This window comes from Opisthorchis viverrini, assembly GCF_000715545.1.
Source record: "Opisthorchis viverrini unplaced genomic scaffold opera_v5_173, whole genome shotgun sequence".
Lineage (NCBI taxonomy): Eukaryota > Metazoa > Platyhelminthes > Trematoda > Opisthorchiida > Opisthorchiidae > Opisthorchis > Opisthorchis viverrini.
This window is the reverse complement of record NW_008751827.1, coordinates 638,610-663,430: the sequence shown is the minus strand read 5'-3', so window position 1 is coordinate 663,430 and position 24,821 is coordinate 638,610. Positions and strand designations below refer to the sequence as shown.

The following is a 24,821-nucleotide window of genomic DNA, read 5'->3' as shown; positions in this document are numbered from 1 at the left end:
TAAACAGCTCACTCCACCTTATGATATTTCAAATACTAATCATACACACGGATGACGGGGCGTTCCAACGACTAAAGGATACACTAAAAACTGGGGCACAATCGAGTTATGTTTGCCAGAGGTGTGGTAAATACTTGAAATCTTGTTACTAGACGTATCGAGCCGTGTATGACAATCACCACATAGCACTCTCATGCCGATTATTTTACGGATTCTAAAGTGGAAAGCGAACCCCAACAGGAACCAAACGCATCACTGTTTATATTCGACAACTGGCAAAGCCCGCACAACCTTGGCCTTGGATAGTTGCCACACACTTGTAATATGCACGCTATGGAAGCGTCAGGGGACAGTGATTCTCCGAAGGCAGGTGTTCACGACAATTTCTGTGGATGGAAAACAGAAACAAAGCTCATGCGCCAAAGCCCAGTAAGCAAGGTCGTACATCACCAATAATTACATATGAATCAATCGAACTGACAGATACCGTTTACTACACACTTAATCCGCTTAGTTTATCAAGCAGTGCTCATGCATGCTTCCTTCTCATGCCTCAGAGAATGGCTGTAAATCAAAGCTGGAGTCGCTGTAATAGTGGACGCAGTCCAATTTGCAACCATTCGGACACACTCAGAACAACAATGAATTGCACGAGATGGTTGAGAACTAAAAAAGCGGGAGTTGGTAATGGCCTGCATGGGATGCACCTTTTCTCTGTATTACAGATGAACGGCTGTTTAAATTCACCAAAAGTAAACAAAGAATTTAAGCGGGATTTCGGATAGAAATGAATTACCACGGACAGAATGTAGACGATGAAGGACCGTGGAATCGGGTGAAACTATTTTTGTGTGGATCGTGTTTCCTCAACTTTGCGCTATTAGCTAAACTTCCGATTGATTTTTATTTGGGATCTGGATGGTCCCTGGTTTGCTATTTCTTGTTCCTGTCCATATTTGCGGGGCCCACATTTTATATTCAATTTTTGGAGGGTTCCCAGCTGCACAGCGGGTTAGTAAGGATATTCAGGTGTTACAACCCTTGGAGCAATGGTGAGGTCTATTTTTCCTGGAAAAAAATGATGTGACTTATTAGTTGGCGCTGTCGGCTACGTATTTGTCAACTTGGTCCAATCGGTTTTGGATTCTGTCCATCTGACTTATTGCATTTCTTATATATTATTTGCGCTATATCACTGCGATGGGAGGCAATGCGTGAGTTCGAGCTATATGTGGAGTTCGTGTAATGACGCATGGGCCGAAGGTGATTGTAGAGAGTACGTATAGTTTTAATATTCTAACGTATTTAGAGGATACGAGCTTGTATACTCTGGACCAATGGCCGAAGAAAAATTCTTACTGTAAGTGTGGTTGCAATTTGCAGTGACTGTTGTGACGTATATATCAAATTTCGGCCTTTGACTCGTCTTCATTCGCTACTATTATTTTACGTGGGTCACGCAGTTAGCGGGGCAAAACTTTCGCTTCGGTACATTAGGCTAATGAGTGTATGCGAAACTGTCACCGGGATTAGGGCGCTTTTGGCTGTGAATATTGTATTGTTCGAGCAAGTGTGCACTGTTGCATTCAAATTTTAATTTTTTTACTATCCCTAGCTAGGCCGCAAGGACATCGCATCAATGACTCCGCCGTTTTGGCCATCGAAGCAAGCAGTAACGTATTATACCCAGGGAAAGATACCCACGGGGCCATTAATCCATAGATATGTTTTATATTCACTGAAAAAACTTTAAAACAAAAATGCACCACACAACTACTAGCATCGGCCCAGAAAGAGGTATATCGAAAGATGAGAGAGACTCGTAATGGCATAATTTTGCAGGATAAATCATATACGAGACCACTGCAGCGTATTTAATGAAGAGTAGAGCTGGTATCTTTTGGGAGAAAATGGATGAACGAATATGAGAATCTTCCAAGTTGAATTCGTGTGCAATTAGGTGCTTAAACTAAGTGTAAGGATTCTTTAGGATTAGAGGAAGATTTGCATGATAAGTGCATAAGATGATGAGAAATTTTTTGAGAAACGCTACAAACCGGTTTGGAAATAGATTATTTTGCAATCATTTTTATCCGCTGAAGACTTACCGTCGATGGCTAACTGAAGAGCAGGGCTCATTAGTAGTCCACAGTACAACACAGTTATCTAGTGGATAGAAGTCACCATACACTGTCCAAAGATTAATTCTACTTTGATCTCTTGGGCGTTAAAGCGAAAAAATGCGAAAAGCACATTTGCTTTTGCGTTGCGTCTGTGGGTTAAACCAGAGAGTCTGGTGCACTAAATAATTACCATTCTTTCAGTTCAGCTGCACATTGAAATCCCTTGAAAAAAACGCTTTTCCAAAAACCCGCAAAAATCCAGCGCATTAGTAGTTTTCGGAAAAAAGGATGAAAGTTAACGCGGTAGTCACAGTTAAACTGGGTTGAAAACAGTGGTGACGAAAAATTTATCACCACTCTGCGTTGGATTGCAACTGCCCGTAAGGGACTGATTTGAGGTGACCAGGAGAGATTTCGGTCTGGCAGAGGTTCCATTGACGGCTAGATGAACGCCAAAAGACACAAGACATCGAGAATTTATTAGTTGTGGATGGTCGGATGCTTTCGACTCTGGTTGCTGCTATGTTTTCTTCAATAAGCTTTCTCAGTAATAAATTCCTTGGATGTTTACCAGCACTATGGGGTTTTATATTCCCAGACGTGTGGGTGTATGTGACAATACGGGAAGCCCTGTAAAATTTTCTACACAAAAGATGATGCCTGACAAGGATGCTCATACCTGTTTCCTGTTTGGTTTCGTGATTAACAAGATGAAGAGGCCAAATGTACAATTTCTTCAAAAGCTTGCTTTTTAAATAGATGGTAACGAAAACTTTGTCGACCTGGAATATGCAGACAACATTCCAATCTTTCTTGAAGAGGAGAAGAAGGCGAGGGTGATTTCGACTAAAATGACCAAAGTCATACCAACCTTTGGCATGCACTCTTCATCCTCGAAGTCTGAGATGGTGCTTCTGGACATGCAGTCACTGAAACGCTGCTTAAAATCCAGTTACAGACACTCATGTTTATAGGGTGTTTTGCGTATCTTGGACGCTGTGTACTGTTGTAGATTCTGTACAAACTGTGATGTGATTAGATCATAGAATGTGTCCAGTACTGCGTAATGTGTCAAATTTGTCTTGTTTGGCGCAAGCTAATTTGTCGCTTTCATAGAGGAATTCTGTTTTCATGACTAAGTAAAAAACATAGGCAGAGAGGGCGTCAAGCTCTTACCTAACAAAAAGTTATGAAGGTAATAACGAAAAGCGTTCCAGATTCTGGTCTACATGCACGCTGTTTTACAAGTTGGGGGCGCTGCAAGCGATTACTGCCAATGCTTGTTGGACGTTACTGTTTTGAGTTTCTACCAAGATTACCTGAACGGATGCCGAGGCGTAGGTATCTCACTTTAATTGCAGTAGGTCAGTATCGGGTCCTCCATCCACCTACTGTTCCTTTTTTGAAAATTGGCTTTCAAATATATTATGGCTTTACTGCAGCATGGTATATCTATCTAACAAATTTTAAGGCGTTGGTTTTAACCATCGTTCTTGTAAAGAAATCACTCTCCCTGGCTATTAAGCATATTTTGTGACAGAAAATTGGACGGGTCTTTATGATGTTTATCCAAAAATATACCAAAATCATTGCGTAAACATAGGACACCAGGATTATATTGGTAGTTGGTAAATTGCTAATTCATTCTTTTTATAATATACCAATTGGATTTCAATTTTGGCTTACGTTTACTATGTTTTGTGAATCTTAAAAATCTCACTTCATTTTCTCTTGAAAAAACATCAATCAAACACAAATGGCAGTATCTCTGTTAGCTGTTGATGCATGCTTTTTGAAGATAGTAAGTCATACGACGTTAAATTAATAAGATGCACCAAAGCCTGAGAAGATGCTTGGTTGGCAGGCGATGTATTAGTTGAACAACTTGAAAAGCAGCTTTTGTCTGAACGGCAGTAGCACCAAGTTTGTTTCCTTGAGAATGCCAAGTAATATAAGCCAGCAACTTCATCTTTTTAAGAAATACGTTAGGAATATTGAGAAAGGTGTGATTGACCTTTCTGTGCACCATTATTAAAAATTATATTAGGAATGTTTTGCAACACTATTCAAAAGGTTTTTAAGTAAGTTTCAACGACTGAACATAATAACAAATGCCAGATTAACGAAAAGTTTGTTTGTTGATAGTCATTTAGTTGATGTGGCTAATAAACCATGACAAACCCGAAATTAGTCAGAAATTGTTGTGAGCTAAAAAGTTGCAGTGAGAATATAAACTCGCTGTAGCTACTACCGGTGTTGATTACAGGCGTTCAAGATAGTAACGTTCCATTTTTGGCAGCAAAATGCCCAATTGGTGGATTTATGTTGAAGAGTACTAATTGGTGCGGCCGTATAAAGCATACCATATGCCTTTTATTTAGGTTCGTTGACAGAAGAGTGGTCTTTAGAATCAGATGCCTTAAAGATGGTATGTACGCTGATAAGAAAAATAAAAATCAAAGCGCAATGTCTTGCACTGTGTAAGTCATTATGTTGACTTAACGTCACAGAAAAGCAAGTACTGCATAAAACAACCAAGGAACTAAAAGGCTCCTCAGTTTTCTTGAAACGGTTATACTGACGCTGTCAACTGTTATAATCACATAAAACGTTGCTAGAAAGGCAAAGAACAACGGGCTCTAAAGAGAACACAGACGATTTCGCAAAAACACTCCATACGGTAAAAACTACTTGTGGCCTCAAAGTAATTTGACGTGTAGAATGCCACTAAAGTAGCTGTAAATTGCTATTGTTTGCAAAGCATTCCAGTTATCGAAACAAGGGCAAAAAACTGCGCAAAGCATTCGCAGTGGTCTATTTTTTTAATTATCGACAAAGCTACGGCATGGTAACCATTTGTAGATATCATATGGTGATTAAGCAACACGTACACATTTTACGAATTGCCCGAGACCTGACAACTATTGTCCAATTTATTGTGGTCGTCTTAGTACATTCATATTTAGCTCTTTCGTTGAATTATCACGGAATCGCCAAATCGTTTTTCCTGCTATTCCGGGTTAAATTCCTGTTCGCAATAGTATATGTTAAGTGTTAACGTGACAAAACCGATACGTTGCACTAAAATAAAATGCACAATTTTATCCATAATATAACCAATAGTAAAGCACTTTGTAGTATCGCTAGTGAGGGAGTAATATTTCTCAAGTGACAGCCAGTTGAATGGGACTACGATTTTGGCACTAAAATAAGCCAAACTCTTGAAAATGCGTTAGGTCTAGTTTTACAGCAAAGGGCTGCTACTATAACAGAATGCCCTACAGGCTTTTTTCTACTGTATTTTTTCCAGCAGCATTTTACGATCTTCCAAACAGTGTGAGTGAAGTACAGTCACAGCGGGCTTAATTTGGGCTTTGCTTTCGTTTTTTGTTCCGTACAAACACGATCAGGGACACTATCCCTCAATGTGGCGATCAAAACAAAAGTGCCCAGTTGTAAAAGTCTATGTTTTTTAAACCTAGTATAAGTGATCGATGTAATGGAATGGGTCAAAACTCTATAAAACGATTGACATAAAAGAAAACAGATTGGCCAGATATGAATTTCATACTGGTCCACATTCTGGATCGTTATGAATAAGTTACACGTTGAGGTAAACAAGGCGGTAGATAGACAATACTACATGACTTCTGCTTAGTTCGGATATTGAAGTGTCTGGCCAGAAAATAAACTTTAGAACAACAAAACCCTAAAAGCAGCAAAGTGCAAGAGTGCTTATTGAATGTAAATTTTGAATGCGTGCATCTTATCCACCATACGTTGACTGAATGACAGGACAGAATACCATACAATGATAACAAAAACTATTTGACTTTTGATCCAGATCCGTAGCCGTGTTTAAGCTTTAAGACCCTGAGTTTTGATTATTTTTGGTGCTGCTTGTACTTGGCTTAGATTTCTAAAAATAAATTAAAATTATACAACCGTAAATAATAATTGCAAAAAAGCCAGGGGCTAAAAACTCGTAGTTCTGTTGTGGGGCTTTTACTGCCCAGGTTAAGTTTTGATGGGTCCTAGAATTTTTAGTCTAATCACCTGCTGCTGATGATTGTAATAAGGTATAGCTTTTTTCTCATTGGCATTAGAAGTTTGTACCAAAAACTCACATCTAACGCCAAAGAACGATAGGTTATTTTCAAGCCGCTTTATAACAGGATTCAATATAGCTCGGAAAACTGATGAATCAACTATTGTAAAGCTGATTGGTTAGCAAAACATACGGTATGATGTAGTTTTAAGGACTCGCAAAGGCTGCAAAATGCTTTGTTATTTTGGCAGCTTGTCTGCGCAACATTGATCTGAAAATCAGAGTCAATTTTAGGGGTCCTGTAAAGTAAAACGTCATTAGTTGGTGTCTCGACAAATGTATAAATACATTTACTTCACAACTATAATTGGGCTTTTTTATGGGGCGGCTTTACTTCCTGTTATCTTAGTTAGTTTTACTTAGACAATAAGCGGCAGAATTTGTTCCTCGCAATGCTCCATACCAACAATCTTTCAGTAAATTTTTAGGTGGAATATAAAGGTTATATTAAGGTTTTAGTATTTCAAGATGTTTTTCTGAATTGTTGACGTGGGATTTCATTATTGGGGCAAAGGACATATATTTTTTGCTTTGCGATATGTGAAAAATATTCGGCGGGTTTCCTTTTTTGTATGCTATTAAAGGAAAACAATCGTGAAGCGCATTTATGAGGACACTTTTGGTGAATAACTCAGGCTTTTGGCTGATTTGCTGCCTTCATTAAGAAACGGATTTGCTCTTGCATCGAACGCGGGAAATTTAAAATAGTTTATCTTTAATTTTTAAGGCCTTTGAATCCTGCCCATTTTAATGAAAGCGGCTGGTAGTGTATGACGTACGTAGAGTGCTGCACAAAGTCAGAACGCCTGATCATCAACAAACATCATTTGTTAGAATGGAAAGCCAAATATTCAAGCTTATCTGCATGTTTTTGCCGATGGTATATGTACCTGGAAAGTTCATTAAAATTTATACTAAATAACCACTCATGTTCTGGCACACAATACAAAAACCGGCTAACTGCTTGAATATTCTCTACAGTTGGCTCATTGCTATAGCTCTACACGAGATGGACTCAAATTTTCACTGAGTAGAGTTTGTGGAGTTTGGGGAGGGTAACGTAGCAGTAAGACTTCACTCGGCTTTTGAGGCATCCGTGTAGCAAAAAACACGTTTATTGTTTTATTTCACTCTACACGAGTCCTTTATATCCTTTTAAATGAACGTTGAATTTCCATTTGAATATTTATTAAATTCTTCTCTACCTCGTAACAGAAGCCAAAAATGTTAAACTAAGTCAGAAGGGGAAGTTTTTCTTGATCTTGACGTCAACATGCTGTTACGCTTGCTGCGTTTGCACAATGTTTGCCGTATCTAGGCAGCGTTATTGATGAGACGGTAGAATCAGCTTGTTTTAGTTGTCAGTCTGATTAAAGGTTACCTTCTACAGTTATTCAGCATATACTCTTGTTAGTCATCAAAAGGCATATATGTTGTAACCGTTAAAACTGCATTCGCACCTCCATGGTAGTCCTGAAGGTGATTTTGTTTACCAGGGGATCTAGTGCTGCCGTATTCTTACAAAGCATCTGACGAAAATCCTCCACTGTTTAGTGAGAGTGACTTATTGTATGACCCCTTTTAGCCTTTTCATTTCTAAAGGGAAACAGTTATTTTGTTGAAAACCATGTTCTTACGGATATCCTAAAAAGATAGCAGTCATGTGAAACCTCAAGTTAGTGATGAAAGTGTTTTGGTTAGTTAATTTTTCAGGCATTACAGTGACAGAAGTCTTATCGCTCAACCTCAAGTTATCTTTTTAATCCAAAGATGGCGTCACCTCAAAATCTATCTCAGAAACTACTGCATTATAATAAACATTAATAGATGGGTAGAACTTCATCCGAACAAAATACCGTCTGTGGTAGCTAGGAAGGCCCATATGAAATCGTATGAAGCTTCAGGAGGCAAAAACAAGCCACTTTCGATTTTGTTAAAAATGGACTGAGTCCTCTCACACCCACAAAACACGATAGGGCAAGTTACGTTACTTAAATTTTACAGTGGTGATGTGACACACAGACCAAGATGACAAATTAATTGACCATTTTACCACAAAATAACACATCCGCTGATCACAAGAAAGCCAGTGCGATGTAAAATCGGGCTGCTACATGGCACCAAACTCAAACGCACACAAAAATATCCTCTATCACGTCCGAATGTTGCTTTTGCTAGTTGTTTCAAGCATGGGTTACCCAGAAGTCTCGCAGCAGTGCCTGAGCTACTATCAAAAACGTGGTGAGCCGGATTGATAGCTCACGCTACTTTGCTCAAATATCGAAACAATTAACTACTGTTGGTGGTGCGGCTTATGTCAGCCTTAACATTACCTTGCCCTATTTCTACCCTTACTAGTCTACCATAAGTAAGGCACTTCCAAGGGGTGCCAGCGCCTTTGATAACCATAGTTCCTTCACCGATGCTGAGAGTACAGAAATCCAGTGTGATATAATTAGGTTTAACGGTCGAATTAACCAATAAACCGATTGGATTCCATGAGGCTCCTTGTTTCTTTGTTCAGAATATTTCATCCTTGGTGTAACCTGTACATTGTGCGTTCAACAATTGTAACAGTTCATTGAGAGTTTGGCTAAAGTACACTGATGAACCAAGTCCAATCATAAGGACCTGTTACGGAGATCAGCTTATACCAGCACCTCAGCACCTTGTGAAGCGTCATTTGATTCGCTGTAAACCTTGGGATCCCTGATAAAGTGCCTGGTTTTCTAGAATGCGAAACCTCTTGGAACCATGATCAAGTTGAAACAACAGTTCATCAGTAACCAACCCAATCAGGTTACCATCTAAATGTAACTTTTATCACTCACTGGGAACAGAGATAATTACATTCCAGGCGCTTATCCTCTGGACATAAAAGACATGTCATATCAAAACCCCAAGAACGAGGTTTCCTATATTATGCCAAAGCTGAGAAAAATGCTACTTTAAAAATTTTGTGGGATGTGTATTTCAGCCACTCTAAACGAACGCAGCTGTCCGACCATCGGTCAACCACAGTGTTTTGATGAGGATTACTTACAAAGCACTTAACAACAGAGCACAGATAAGGGCATCAAGAACACCATATCTTACTAGAAGGGAGTACCAGAAGTAGCCAGTAAGTAATAATGTGACGTTCAAACAGCCCAGCTTGCATGTGCTGTCAAGTGTTGCTTACACTTTCTTGACTAATACACTACTCGTAGATATGTTGAGGGTTTTTTGACAGTTTACTACTGATTTTGCAGTTCCTTGGACTCATTGAGTGGACCTTTTCTCTGAGGCTTCATTACCACTATGATATAACTGAACAAAAATGGTACACGTTATTTGGATATTACCAAAAGACTAGCACGCAAAGTGTGAAAAACGATAGATTCGTTCAAGTCCTTCGTCAACATCAATATACTTCGCGAGAAAGTGTATCCATTCACCGCTCATGGTTTATAAGTTCTGAAAAGGAGTTCCTTGCAAAGCGTAGCGAAGCATTACTAGCCAAAACCGCCTTGGAGAAATAATAGATTTCCATTAGCTTACTGATAAAGTGCATGCTAGGTTAGACGAACCAAATAGGAGTTTGTTATATAAGTCTCTCTTGTAGACACAACCAACCATTTAAAAATACATAGCATACATAATTCAATGCCTGTTCACTTGTTACCTCATATTTCGCCTTCAGTTTTGCTGTTCATGCTTGGTGTCGTGTTTTCTTTGTTATCATCGTCTTGAATGTCATTCAGTCGGTTTCTCTGTGAAGCCAATTTGACGGAGGACAGCCTGCTCCGTTCTGAAATTTACGTTAGACTAGCCTCAGATTAACCTAAACCGGAAGATGACCACTGTGGCAGTTCACATCTTTGACAAGAAGTATCCTTGCTTTTGCTACACTCAAAATACAGTCCGTTGCGGTTTATTCCCCTGTAGTCTATCAGAAACAGCACTTTTGGAAATCATTTAAACTCTTCGAAAATCGCTTGTTTCATACGAAGCAATGTGATATACAAGTAACATCCTCAGCTCTTTCTTTCTGTTATAGAAACTATGTTCTGATGCGAACTTCTTCGGCGATACCACTGTATGGATTTCCTTCATGGTTTCAACTACCTGGACTCGTGCTCTGTCCGTATTTTGTCGCATGGTTGCTCATTTGTTTGTTGGTTTTGTTCGGGAGAAAGGGTTTCGGATTGGTGAGTTTCTAAGTCGTGTTTTCTTCTTTTTGAGTTCACTTAAAAACACCGTAATGTCTTTTAATTGACAGTGGTTTGTGGAAAACAGTGGAGGGCTATTCTAGAAGACGGTGAAAAAATAGTCGCATAGGTGACATTCTGATTTCCAAAAGTTTGGTGCTAGCTACGCCACCACAGATGCTGTCCGACGTTGCGTGGATGAATTTCACATTGATTCGCCAGATGGCTATAGGATTAGGGTGTAAGCGCCCGGCCGTTAGCGCGACCTTGTCCAATGTGTAATCGCTATTTCAGCTGAGAGTACAGCCTTTCAAGAAATGAGATGTTGCTAGTTGGACTCCCTCTTCTGATGCTTATTTTTACCAACATGTTGTGCATCCATGCAATTTGTGTTAAAAATTTAGCCATGTCACTTCCGTTCCAATCAAATGTCTGGCGTTTTTTCCTGCTCAGAGGTGTACATTCAAAGTTTAAATAGACAAATTCGGGGTCCGAAGAATAAATAAATCTAACGGCATTGCTGCTTTGTTCCGTAAACATTCTCCTATGATTGAAGCCGGAGTGGATTTTTTCGTCGTGCTTAAACAATAGGACTGGAGCAATTGCTCAGCTTTCAGAAAAGCAGCTAAAGCAATGAAAATTTGTTTTACTGTACTCTAAGCGATTTCGTGATTGAAAATCTCCCCGACAGTGGTAATATGTAGTTCAGTGCTACCTTCAGTAAAGTGGAAATCGAGGTAATACTATGACTCGAGGAATGGGGGGATATATGGATACAGTGGGTTATATTTGAAAGAATAGGTGTGTGAGTCTATCACCTCCAGGTGAGCTTTTAAGTATTGTGACTGACTAGCTGATGACTTGTAACAGGTCACTTGCTGATCTTATCCTCTTGGGTTTACATCGGAGCCAAGCGCAAACGCACCACACAAACCATCCGTGGCTCTGCTACTGTGCGCAGGTATTCTGGATTTTGAAGACTTCTGAACGGTACAGAAGTCATTTACTGTGCTTATAACAATTTCTACACACTACTTGTAAAAGGAGATAGATTGTTCTCTGTTTATCGGGATGGACAGGATAAGACGTATCAGTCATCCGATCCAAGCCTGATGTGTTCACTTCACTCTGCATTACCACTCCTTATATTCACGAGGCTGTCAAAACCATCGGCATCACAATTACCGTCTTTCTTGAAATTTAATGGACTGTTGTGTCTAGTTACTTTATATCCTGGATACAAACCTCCTCCTACCACTCGCTGGTCAAATCGCTCTTGAAACTATTGGGCCCGTCGAGCTGCGCCCATGCATGTACAGCTACTTTTTGGCATCGACGCATTTAAGTGGAAACACGAGTTTGAGAGAGCAATTGTTATTTCGTCGTTCACATTTAGACGAGTGGAAACTCCATATTGGTTAATTTGTTCCAAATTCGCACATATTAATCCTACGTTATATTATCAATGCAATTTTTGTGTTCATCAGTGACCTGTGTAGCGAAAACTTGCAGTTGCGTTGTGACCCCCACTTGGTACACTGCTGGTAGAGATTTTCATAGTGCCTGCAAACGCCCCAACGCGATCTGAATCATTACTACCAAGGTGCGAATGACTTGCTTTTGTGTAGCCGACGGCAAAATCGATGCGAATCTAACAGCGCCGATACATTTTATCACAAAAGAAGGAGGAAAGATTACCCTGTCGCTGCTAGGTGTCTACCATGTGCGATAAGCAAACGGTTTCGCATAACAAACACTCTAATGGGAGAAACGTAGCCAGTAAACCACTTCCCACAGATTGGCTTCACTGAAACCTGAAAAAATCTGGTTTGATGTTCCATCTTTAGGGTTAAATGGCTGTTACAGGACGATCTGACGGGAGTACGAAATATAATCATGAAAGATATATATTCGAATCGATCTATCGACAAAAATATGTGGAAAATTTCTGCCGATGCTAATGATACCGAAGGCAGAAAAGAATATATCCTTCTGGAGTCCCCGTTTCAAAGATTGTACGTCCCTGCTTTATTTAGATTTCATCTCCGCCCCTTGATATCGTCATTAGTCACGCTATCGTTTCGCTTTTTTGTGTGTCTGTACACTTGCCGCAACTTGATTTATTTTGACTGCTGGAAAGTCGCCCTAGCATTTTCATTGTTCCAGTCCCTAGTTGTGGCCTCGGGTACGCGCGTGCACATGACTTTTGGATTCTTTAATCATCTCGCCTGGTCTAACCAGTAGTGTCATCATCATCATCATCATCGACAGCATGACATCAATGTTCAAAACCGATGCTTCACTGCCGTACAACCCAATTCATGGTTGTACGTGGGCTGGGATACTGCCAGGGCGCCCACACCTAGACAGGAGGACGATTAGGGTCCTCAACCAAAGCCTTTGGCTCAAAAGCCTAATTGCAAGGCAGCGATGTTTGGCGGGAAATGCAAATGCATTACCATTTCTACGGAACAAGTCGCCACATGTTCCAACCCCCAACCTGGAGGGCCAGGAGACTGTGTTCGTCAGACCTCTAACCATTGACCAACCTGGTGTGAGAGATTCTGCGAGTGTCGCGGGACACTCTCCAGTATTGCTCAATGGATCGCTGAGGTGTGCAAACCGTCAGACCACGGTAAGGTCCAGTCTGTTCGTTAGTGGCAGTGTATTGTTAGCCTGATAGCTCAAAAAGATACTAATCGGTCTACCTGAGTGATCATCGCATCATTCGAGTAGACTATATTCCGTCCCTCCATGATTGCTGTAGTGACCGTTGAACCATTGTTCGGTCTTGAACTGTATTTAGAGTGTGTAGCTTGGCGATCCGTTGAATTATTCTGTTTGTTTTTAATGAACCCGAGTGACTGAGTTGTTTTTGTCTACGTTCTGATTACTCATTCCTTAATAGTATCATAAAATTTAAAGTCAACACGTTGGTTCTAATATATTGGGTTGATTAGCTACATGTAACTCCGTGTTCCAATCACGAAACACCAAAGTGACGTCATTGTGCAAAGGGAACAGCACCGTGAAAAATTTTCTGCTGCGGCTTAACTGGTATGTCCTTCAGAACTCGTTGATCTGTGGTGACCGTTTCGATGGAAGCTTACACTATTCAGGTGCGTATGCAAGACGTTTAGTGTTTGTCTCGCGGCCAATCAAGCTTTCAACTCGTATCCACAGACGTATCCATCTCATCGTGAAACAGCTACTGATGACACAGGTGCTAACATTTTGATCACAGGCTATCTTCCGGGTAACTTCCATTTAGTTTGTTTCGTGGACTGCATCAACTAACGCCCTGGTAACAGCAAGAAAAGCCTTTTCTTAGGAAAAAATCGACTTAGAATATACGCGCCGCTTCATTTATAATCCAGATTTTATTATCAAATATAGGCAATGGAGCTTGAGTTTGACTGAGCCGGTTTTCATACTAAGTTTAAAGTCAGCCACCTTTCTTTCGTGAAGTGCAAACTTTCGATCCAAGACTTCAGCTCTACTGGACCGAAGCTTATAAGAGAATAATGAAAGTTGCGAAAAGAGTTCTCTGCTCGATTCACGAGACAAATTAGTCCTCCCACCATGTTTTTCTTTACACACAAACGTTAGACTGTCCTCTGAGGTTGTTGATATTCCTATATGTCGAAAATTCTCTTTTTAGAACGTCAAATCCATCTGTGAGCGGAAAGGCGTCATGAGGTATTTTAATAATACTCTAGATTTTTTCGGTTGTTCGGTAACCGGTGATTCAGAACGTGAATTGATGCTGAACCACCATAGGCAGCAAAGTGACGATAGGTTTTCGTCCTCGGCTTTTTCAAACTTTAGAAGCCATTGGAATTTGTCAACTTTGTGGAGTTCAGTCATTTTTGGGATCTATGACTTAATGTGATCAAATGGGCGGTAAGAGGCAAGACTGTCTAGGTAATGAAGCAGGAAAGAGAGTTACTTTTCTAATTTGCAGGCTAGAAACAAAACACCGGCCTAAGACGAGTCTCATAACCTCATTCGAAGGGAACCATGTGTAGAAGCTTGATTTCAGTAGGACAAAATGTAGAAGGTAAGCATATACTTGCATTTATTCTCTGGTTACAAGACCTGCTGATTGCAGTTGCTAACATCAAATTTGGTCGCTCTTTCGACCCAGATGTCAACTTTCTCTGTTCCGAGCTAACCGACAGAGTGAGCTCCTTATTGACGAATTTTGTACTTCCAATGCTCTTGGGTCGATGTGAATTGGGATGTCACCTGAATCAGGTACTCCCTCTTTATCTGCTTTACTCTAATCCGGTAAGCTAACTGCACATGTGGGACGCATGTGTGTGAGTTATTCAACGGGGATAACAACCTCGTATATGGTAGCTGATACAACGGTTACTTGGTGTGGAAAATTTGGATGAGTCTCATCATGTCAGAAACGGCGGAAACTTTGAGGGAAGGTGAACACACGCGGGTGCAAAAACCTCTCTTCTAAACACATTTCTTTCCGTTTTGGATCAGTCATTTTCGTGAATACACACCAAACTAAGGAAGAACTAGTCACAAGTTTGCCTTTGTTTTTGTCTCAGCATCTCTGCGTATCCTTGGCTCTGCCAGCAGATTACCAATACTCTGACAGTATGCGCTGAAGCTTTTTGAATTCTCACATCTGAACATGAGAGTGTTGGCGCTTGGGCGATGGGATTGGTTGATACAACACGCTTGTGAGCAATAGCCTGTGGAAGAAACTGACTAATATCAACATAATCCAACTGAAAACGATGGAATATCAGATCTTCAGTGTGCATTCTGCTATGAGAAGAAGAGTTTTCGGGCAATGCGCTTCAAGTTGAAATCGTCGCAGTTCTTTGTAGACAACATGGTACTGAGTAACATCTTTCGACTTGCTGAAAGTGGTGACTATGTAAAGAACAACTGATTCATTTACGTGTCATAGACATCTTTTGAAGAAGGCAGTTTATGGAGATTGAACGGAGCAAACGCTTCGACTCATCCTTTTCAAAATAAGATGGTAGAGATGGATGAAAAACATTCACTCTTCGATGATAAATTTTTAAGATCTGTTTGAAGGAACACTGACACAGTTGCCATATCAATGGCTTTTGGCAGTATTTCGGCATGAACCATACGTGGTGCACTATAGAATTCCACGTAGAAAGAGTATTAATTAGCGAGTTGCAAATCATGACTGCGATCAATGGTTGATGGATAGTCATAGCTCTTACAGAATATTTGCCTGGGTTTCATCAACTGAGGAATATTATTAGCCTCATTGAAGTCCATTGGTCGGTGGAAAAAGTGGAAAGAGATTTGAACCAATGAGATCTTCGTAAAAATTGTCAACTAAATATTGGAAAGTTAAAGAACTGTTGGCTTTGTTTCTTCTATCTGAGTTTTAACACAGTTGCTGAAAGGCAACTTTATTATTTCAATGCTGTGGTTAGTGTATTCCGTGGGGCTTTACGCATAAAAAAGTAGATTCTACCTCGGAACATTCCGTGATTTAGAATTTTTAACGAAAACGTGAAGAGTGCCATTTCCACGACAGTCACACCCACCCCTCCAGATTTATAGTCCCGATTTGTTAGTTTTTGGGAACATTTTACCTGGAAGGCCGTTATTAAATCTGATTTCAAACAAAAATTGTTTCATGCTACTCATTTTAAACCTACTTTTTCGCGCACCGTCGAAATAATATTACCCCATACATTTTCATCCAATAGGCTTGTTTGTACTCTTTAGTATGGAGGTTGTTCCATTCTGATGTCAATCATAAGCATCAAGGTAACATGCTTTTCATAGAAACTGTTATTTGTACCGTTCTTGAGTTTCCTGCACATTTAGGTGTTGATATTTGAGTATTATTGCAAGATTTTCTTACAAAATGGCCGCCAACATTTACGTAAACAGGTCTGTTGTGAGACTCATTCAATTCAGGTTTCGCAGTAGGTGACTGGAAACACTATAGTGTTGCGAACTTAGTATTCACCTCCACAAGCCTCAAATTTATTACTCTGACAAAGTGGAGACAAGCTGTTCGTGGTGACATCTCCGATATGCACTACTCATACAGGCACAAACTGGACTCTTCCTACGTTTTTGTTAAATTATGTACCCAAATACACAGTACAAAAGAAAAGGTATACATAAAGGTAGACATAGACTACCGAGCTCCGGCTCACTGGCCAAGTGATCTATCAACTGGGCTCTCTAGGATGCATGGTCGATACCACATTCATGCACTTGAAACTCATAGTGCTTCTGCATGTCCTCAACCCAGTGAAACAACAGGTAATGGCCATAAGGTCCATCTCCCACCAGACGGACCAACATTATCTGAAAAAACTCGCCCAATCATGGGAGACTCAGGTCAGGCATCTGTACGCTTGAACTGGGATTCATCCTGTCGAGTTCCGAGATGATTTTGCTTGAGCTGACCTGCTTGAGCTGTATGAGTTGCACAAGCAACTGATGGCTGTGAAACACTAATAAAAGGAAATGAGAAAGTTCCACCACTCTGACGTACACGTTCTTTGAAGAATTCCACTAATCGGGAATACGATTTGTATCAGAAGCCGGTTGCGATTCTTATGAGAAAAGTGAATATCGCTAATTCTGCAGATTGGGACAAGGATTGTGTTTACTCACTGTGAGATAATTCGTTGTGCATATGTGATTTTTGAGCCTAGATAACCGAAAAGGTCGATTCCTGTGCATCCAGCCTGAACTGATTAGGATGGTGTAGTGGCCTCTGTTTTCCGTGAATGACAGCACAAACACCTATGTGCCAGGATCAACCAGTTTACTTGTTATCAGTTTGTAAAGGGTATTTGAAGGTTACGTCAAAGGTTACGTCAAAGCAAAACCAGCCAACTATTTATAACTCCCTTGTCACTTGAACTGACCAGACACTATTCCGAGTTCCTGTATAGACATGAATTATTCTGAATGTCTTTGACAGGTATGAATCGTAAATGGGCGGTGCAGTACTCCTAACTACCATATCAGTTATTCCATATTTTAAATGGTATTATTAGTGTTTCTACCGGTTTTCAGAAAAATCAACGTTATCAATGATGAAATTAATCCCCGAAAATTTCTCCGCTAAGCCATGAATGGCCTTAATTTGTGTCGAGTGGAATTTTGAAATCTGTTAGAGGTGAAAGTGGAGGAGGAGGCTGAAAAGAACACATGTTTTTTCACTCTTAAGCAGACATCGGAGCTTCCCAAAACGAAATGTGTCAAAAGCTTCTAACTCACCAGCTACTTACTTTGAAATGAACGCAATTATTATATCCTAATTCTGCACCTTTGACAATTTCATTGCTTATATTTACAGCCCATGGGTAGCCTTCACGTTAGTTGGGCTACTTGGATTCTGGTCAATAGAACGCGAAAAAAATGAATCACCGTAGTGTGCTGAAAAAGGTTAATAGTCTGTTTACCAGCGCACTGGGAACGTCCAAGTGTTGCTGACTTATGGATGATCCTCACGAGGTTTATCCGGACGCATCATTACTAAGTGCACTGTATTTGTCTTGGTAGAAGGAGTTGTTTATTGGAAAAGTGGATTCAAACACAGTTTGTTCTTATTGTTGCGTACCATGTAAAATAGCATAAATTAGGTTTTGTTAATCTGAAAATATCGGTTGCACCTGACCAGATGCGCTGAAAAGGTCAAGTCACAATTTTGACAGATCTGGGGAGTACGGACAATGAAACCCCTCCACCCTAGGATTGACTGCCTTCCAAACTAACATCCGCTGGATAGCTCTTCGCAAGCAGATCTTTTTCGACTAGAAGGAGCGTTATAAAAAATGAGCCCGTCTAATTTTTTATGTCTCTAGATCAAACTATTCCGGTTTCCATTCTTTCTTCGTTTCACTCAGATGTTGTACATCCTCTCTCCACTGACAATTTTCTTACTGCTGGGTATCGTCATACAAGTTGGTGCTGAGTATGCAGATTCGAGAGGCCAACTTGGTGGTTTTATGAGCCAGTTCTTCTCCAACTTTGCCACACGTATACCTGTGCAACAGTACGCTCGGGACAAATTTGAAATCAAACCGTTGATTTGGGTAAGTGCGAGCTGTACAGAGAGAACAACCAAATTCTGTTATCTTTGGACGTCTTTGTTACACTCTAAGTGATTTATTTTACAGGACGTCACTGTAAAACTGAGCAAAATGTGTTACAATATGGGTTATTTTTTTATGTACAAAACTTTCACACTTTTCGTAGCAACTGAAGTTACCTGGGAAGGTAAATGAGATGGAATACCTTATTTAAAACGAGTCAAAACTAGTCGTGGTCAGTGTGTCTGATTTTCAACCGTTTGGGTAACCTGAGCTGCAATAAGAAAGGCTAGCCTTTTCACAGTGGACAAAGACTTCTCGGTTGGAGACTGCCAACGAACAATAAAACGAATAACATATTTATAGAGTTTGATTGCTTACAGGCAAAGTATGGCTACCGCCAGTTGACTTAAATTACCGCTAAAAGGAAAATAGCATAGAGCGCTGGGTTCTAGGGAGCTGCAGAAGAACGCTAAGCAACTTATCGCATACCGTACTGACAAGTACTCACCTTAGATTTTACTCTGGTGTGACTAAATTGCACTCCCCTCCCTATCTTTTCTCATGCGAAGATCCACAGGAAATGAACCGACGATGCTAGATCTCCATATTAGAGAGGCTAAGCATAAAATAAAGTGACAGCGAATAGCTTCTGTTCCTCAGAGTGTTGAAGTTCTGCATCGAGATTACCCATGGTTTGAGAACAAAAAACAAAAAAAATATTGCTAGGTGAGTGCGATACTTTTGTGATCGAGAGTGACATATCAATAATTTATACAGGATTAAACTTAGGGTTTGCGGTTTATCTGAAAGTCACTTTATAGTACCGGGCTTTAGCAGGATTAGGTTCTACTACTATAGGTGCTGTAGCACGCAGAACAGTTGGAAACAGTGATGCTAGCTTCGCTTCATCAGGCGTGACCACCATCTACTCCGCGAGCCGTCGGTCGCAGCACCCAGCTGCGGAATGACAGGGTTCCTGTAAACTAGACAAACCTCTGGAGACTACACAATGAGCACACTACATAACTGCGATACGGTTTGAACAGAATTGTAGATTAGAGTGATGCGAAGACTGATAGTTCTAGGAGTACAAGCTTCTCTACTGCAAAAAATGTCTAGTTCAGCGTAATATACCTTCTTCATTTACCAGTGTTTTTCAAGTCCATCCTATCCTATTTAACCCGGTGGCAGAAGCCGACATTTCTTATTCAGTTTTACCGCGTTAATCTCAGGACGCCAAATGTAGGCATCATTTATCTCAGTTACAAAAGTCTTCCGTAACGAACTTAAAAATACCCGGTGTTCGTCACCGAAGTGGAAAACGTGTCAGACGACTCTCATTAGTCACCCTGTCTGTAGTAAAACACCTACCCTAAACGAATATTTAGTATCGCGTGAGCGCGAGTAGTATAAGTACCGTTTTGCGTTTATTAGCTGTGAACCCTACGCGTTGAGAGAGTAAAATGTGAACAAATATATATGCAGCTTTGAGTCCCGTGCTACCAACCAGAAAAAATTCCGATTGATTAAGTGAAACCACTGTTTTCTTTGAATTTATCCTTAGTACCTAAATCCAGTCAGGGATTTCATCTCCTCGGAGAGAATCGTCACACTTGGAAGCTTATTTGTTGTGGAAGGAATGAGGCAAGACTCCCGCTACCTTGTACGAGTCGGGTGGCTTTTATAGACCGGACATCACTTTCAACATCTTCGATAGCACAATATTGGTGGTACATGTCTATGCTTCATTGATGTGCAAAAGTAATTCAATCGAAAGTCTAGTAACAAAAAAATTGAAAGAGGACAAAGATGGTTACTTAGTGTTAGTCTGCAGTGAACACTTCGGGGTATCTACATCTTTACAAATACAATCTAACAATTTAGAAAGCAGTGACAACAAGAAAATGGCTCCGATGAAATATCGGTCACTTTCAGCCAGGTAAAGCAAGGAATACAGGAAAACTATTCTAGAAGGCATATCGCACTACCAGCGTCCCCAGACCACCTATAGTCACTTACCCCTCGAACAGATCAAATGATGACCGCCTGTCTGCCTGCACCACTCTCTAAAGCCACATATAGTGACGCTCTTTGCAGTAAACGATTACTCGTCATGTGCCTCATCATTAATTCGTAAGCACCGGTTTCAAAATCTCTGGCATACCTTGCTTAATTCTATTTAATACGTATGAGAAACACATCGATATTTTTAATTCAGATAATGAAAATTTTCTGAAGTTGTGCGCGCTACACATCTCAAAATTAGTGGCAGGTGAGCAAGAGGCAAATAGTTTCTTTTCAGACTTCATCTTCTCTTATTGGTAGCTGTTGAGTACGGTATTCAACTAATCGCTTGAGGCTCATTTGGTCCTACAATTCGTGTAGAGTCCTCAGACACCTGAAATGAAGATTTTGATGAACAAAAGATCAGTCTTTACTTTATGCTGATTCAAACAACTGTGGTGCTAAAAGCCGGACAAGAATGACGTTTCCGGAGCTATTTAAAGGTTTTAGAAGGTTTGCTTTCATCTATTCCATCGGAATGCCTACGACGAACACTTCCCACCCGATAACATTCTCGTTAGTGACTTCCTCTGTCAGACACCAAGCAGAACCAACAGATTTGGCCACAGAAGGCAAACGATGATTGGGCGTAAAGCGTCTATCGCTTGAACTAGCATAAGCCACGCGCAGTCTTTTCTACTCGGTCTCATAGCCGTACTACATCTGAATCGCTAGAGCTGCATGCTGAGGGTTGACAATGTCGACGAAGCCGTAGCACAAACTACCATCGGTGTTCTTGTTCGGAATGAGTTTACATTGACGGATGGGACCAAAGCGTTCAAAGGGTATCTGAAGGTCGTTTTGATCGTGGCTTCGTGGTAGGTAGACTATGAATAGATTCGTCCAGGATCGACCCTAATTGAAGAATAAACTGCCTAGAGTACCGATGGCGATCAGTTACGTGAACACATTGAGTCCAGGGTGCTTTATCCGCGCTAACACTTTTTGCTAGACAGGCCATTTATACCTATCGTTGGGGAGCTGGAGACAGAATCCTGGAGCAGCATTGATGGATGGACGACTGAAAAGCCGCCATTTAGGCAACCATTTGAGTGCATTTCGCGAGAAAATTATCTCGATATGTAGACAACCTCTAAATATCAGCTGAGCAGATGTGAGTCAAGCAGCACACCTTCCAGACCGAGGCACACGGGATGTCTTGCTCGAAAATAACAGTGAGTAGTGAAGACAAATATGCTACCTATTTATTCACTGCTGTGAGAGCAATCACATTACTTTACAAAATTGACGGAATCAGTAGGGTTTATGGGGCATATCCGAGTTTACGGCTAAAAAGGCAGTAAGAACACTTTATGATCTTGAGAAATGACATCTCGTCATCCCAAGCCAATTATATCGTTTTGTTTTCTTGATTACTATCACTGACCAAAAAGGGTCGACCCTGAGAAGAGTGACTTAACGCATTCTATAAGTGGTGTTTCTTCTACGAGAAAAACCACAAGATTCGGTCTCAGGCGCCATGTCATGTGATCGATTTTGTCACAGAGTGAACGATGCCTTTGTTTGCACACTCACCACGTACCAAAACACACCGGCGCACTCGTTTGCTATTCCGAATTTCGGATGTTCGCACCGAACCAACTGCCTGGTAGGAGACGGCATTGTTTAACTATGTTCGGAAGACCAATTCACATTGGTGATCAATTAGTAATCGATGTTCACCTGACTTTCGACTCTGAAGCCAACTGACAAGGTGTGGACCCTGTGCCGGCTGTATCCAAGGTGAGGGGTGACTTGACATTCGATGAGATGCATCCAGGTTCTCCAGGGTGAGATGTAATTTGCATGCTCGTAAACACGAGAAGTGACCTCCGTCAGAGGCTTGGTAATATTGACCGAGCCATTGGTCAACGGCGGCAGGCAGAAGTATCAGTCAGCAGGTGGATATACTTTAAGCTTTCCGTTGGTATCCAATCAAAAACAAATTTTTAAGGCCTTGCTGTCCGAAAATGCAGACACGTTGGAATTCGGAAACATCACTGGATTTCGCTATCGGTTGACACTTGTTTAGTTCTGATGTCCTGTGAGTCCTGGGTGTTTTTGCAGACATTAGTTGCGAGATTGCATTGGAATCACGCAGAGATGAAGTCAGTTTGTAAGGTATGTTAAAAAACTAACTGTTGGGGGCCATCGGTGTAGCGATTCGAAGGTGGCAATAATTCGTGGTTCATGTGAAGGATGAAATGTCTGCTGTACCGCATTTGGTGGGCTTCTTTACGACGAGAATAGCATTTAGCACGCCCTTTTCCATTCGACTTTAGGCTTTCTACTTCAAATTAAGTCAGCGAGATGTATTACAGACAGCTTTTTGAATCAATTGGAAACCGCTACAGCTTCGGCGCACCAGTTACATATTCTGCTATGTTGAACAGCAGTTCAGTGAATAAAAGGCTGGTACATGTTCATTATGAGAAAAAGATGTGTGACATTCGTGTGTCATGTTTCACTCAGACAGTCCCTCTAAAAACGGGGAGTAGAATGGCCTGATTTTCGGTGAAGAACGGAGCTACTAATATATGCATGAGAGTGGATAGGTGCCACCAATGGCATTGCTTAAGAGGTGAATTTTGTGACAAATGATGCAACCGAAATTTGAGGTGGTGACGTGTGACTAGCCAGAAAACCGAATCCTTTAATTCCTAAGGAGAATCGCGCAATTTACGCTCATTCTAACGAGAGCAGAGAAGTCAATGGAACCAAAAATAATAAGGACTGTACAACCACACCCGTCTATCCGTACTAGTTTGCTGTGACTGGATAGTACTCAAATGTCATTGAGGAACTAGGAACGTTTACGAATGGTCTTTTCTAGACAGAACAGAACAGGAAGTCGCGTACTCACTAAATCGAGCGATGGCGCGTATGTTTTGGGACTAAATAGTGTGACTGCTGGATCGATATCTTCCTGATCTGTACGGACAAAAGCAACAAATTTACGTGAATATTCGTGGAAAGCATGTAGTGGTGTTGAACAAAGCGCAGACACTGAGCCAACAATAGTCAAATTATTCGAATAGCATAGTTAGCTGCGGCACTCTGGATTTCATGCCTACTCTCATTTGTTATCGTTGGAGCAGTGTGTAACTTCCCCTAGCTGGAAGAATAATGAGTTTGAGCCTTCGTTACTCATAAGGTTGCTGAAAATTCATCGGCAGCCCACGACCGGTATCACCCTTTTTGGGGCTCATCAGGTAGGCGCAGTCCCCGGGTTTCCGTCAACCTTATGTTCTACTTGAAACCAAATTGCACGAAATTTGCGAAATACACTCATTTGCAAACCAATTCGGTTTTGCGAGAGACTCACCTGGAACCCAGCTGAATCCCCGATCTGTGATGTTTCCAGGCAACTGAATGTGCTGCACCTTATGAGTAGTACAGTACGAATATACATGTATCGAGATATCTGGAATATTATAGCGACTAAAACATGAGGTGGCCTGGTGCAGCACATTCAGTCGCCTGGAAACATCACAAAAGAGAGATTCAGCTGGGTTCCAGGTGAGTCTCTCGCAAAACCAAATTAGTTTGGAAATGAGTGGATTTTGCTAACTGAGTTTAGGCCTTGTATATCGACGGGAATGAAACTGGAGCTGTTACGAACATGCCAGGAATCTAAAGAACAAGCGAGTTTCGGTATGGTATGGTTTGTTTTACTTAGACCGGTTGAAAACAGCCCAGAAAATGAAGATGACATGTGTCGTAGAAATATTTCATTATTTGTACTTCACGGGGACTTGAAGAATATCAGCTTAGCCCCAGCGATCCACTCCATTTTTTGGGATTTTAGCGCACGTTTGACATTACAAACAAACTGGGAGTGAAAAAGGGTCTCACCTGATTTAAAACCATCTCTAACTCTGTGTAGCTGGCTTTGTGAAATTTTATTCTGTGTAACTGGCTTATGACTGCCTCCGGTTTGATATAACGAGATCATCTACGTGCTGTGTCACTAGTACTCACTGAATAGTTTGTAAGGTAACATCCACCACTTAACCTAGGGGAAAATTTATGTGGGAAAAACAGCGGAGCTTAAATCCGAGTAGTTTTTCTGAAAAAAAACGACATCCACCATCTCATTCCACCACCTGACACACTTGTCTAATTATAGCAAGGTGCATTTCGTGCACTTTAGTGTGGCCACTGACATGCACCAAATGGAAAATTAATAGTCAGAATCAGAAGTAGCGTCATTTGAACGGAACTTTCGTGCTTTTAAGGGCAAGCTAGTTCATCATCT

At 40.9% G+C, this 24,821-nt stretch overlaps 2 protein-coding genes across 2 annotated transcripts; one reads left to right on the top strand and one right to left on the bottom strand.

Annotated features, from left to right (window-relative positions):
• Positions 1 to 193: 193 nt before the first annotated feature.
• T265_14293 (hypothetical protein) lies at positions 194 to 18,682 on the top strand (the record flags this gene model as incomplete). Its single annotated transcript, XM_009172970.1, has 4 exons — positions 194 to 429; positions 10,271 to 10,421; positions 18,311 to 18,499; positions 18,584 to 18,682. Coding segments are annotated over 4 exons (675 nt in total), but the record flags the coding sequence as incomplete, so codon positions are not given.
• Positions 18,683 to 21,028: 2,346 nt separating this feature from the next.
• On the bottom strand, positions 21,029 to 21,524 carry T265_07436 (hypothetical protein; the record flags this gene model as incomplete). Its single annotated transcript, XM_009172954.1, has 3 exons — positions 21,029 to 21,167; positions 21,222 to 21,418; positions 21,465 to 21,524. 3 exons carry the CDS (start codon positions 21,522 to 21,524, stop codon positions 21,029 to 21,031), a joined length of 396 nt encoding a protein of 131 aa, XP_009171218.1.
• Between the last annotated feature and the right edge of the window lie 3,297 nt (positions 21,525 to 24,821).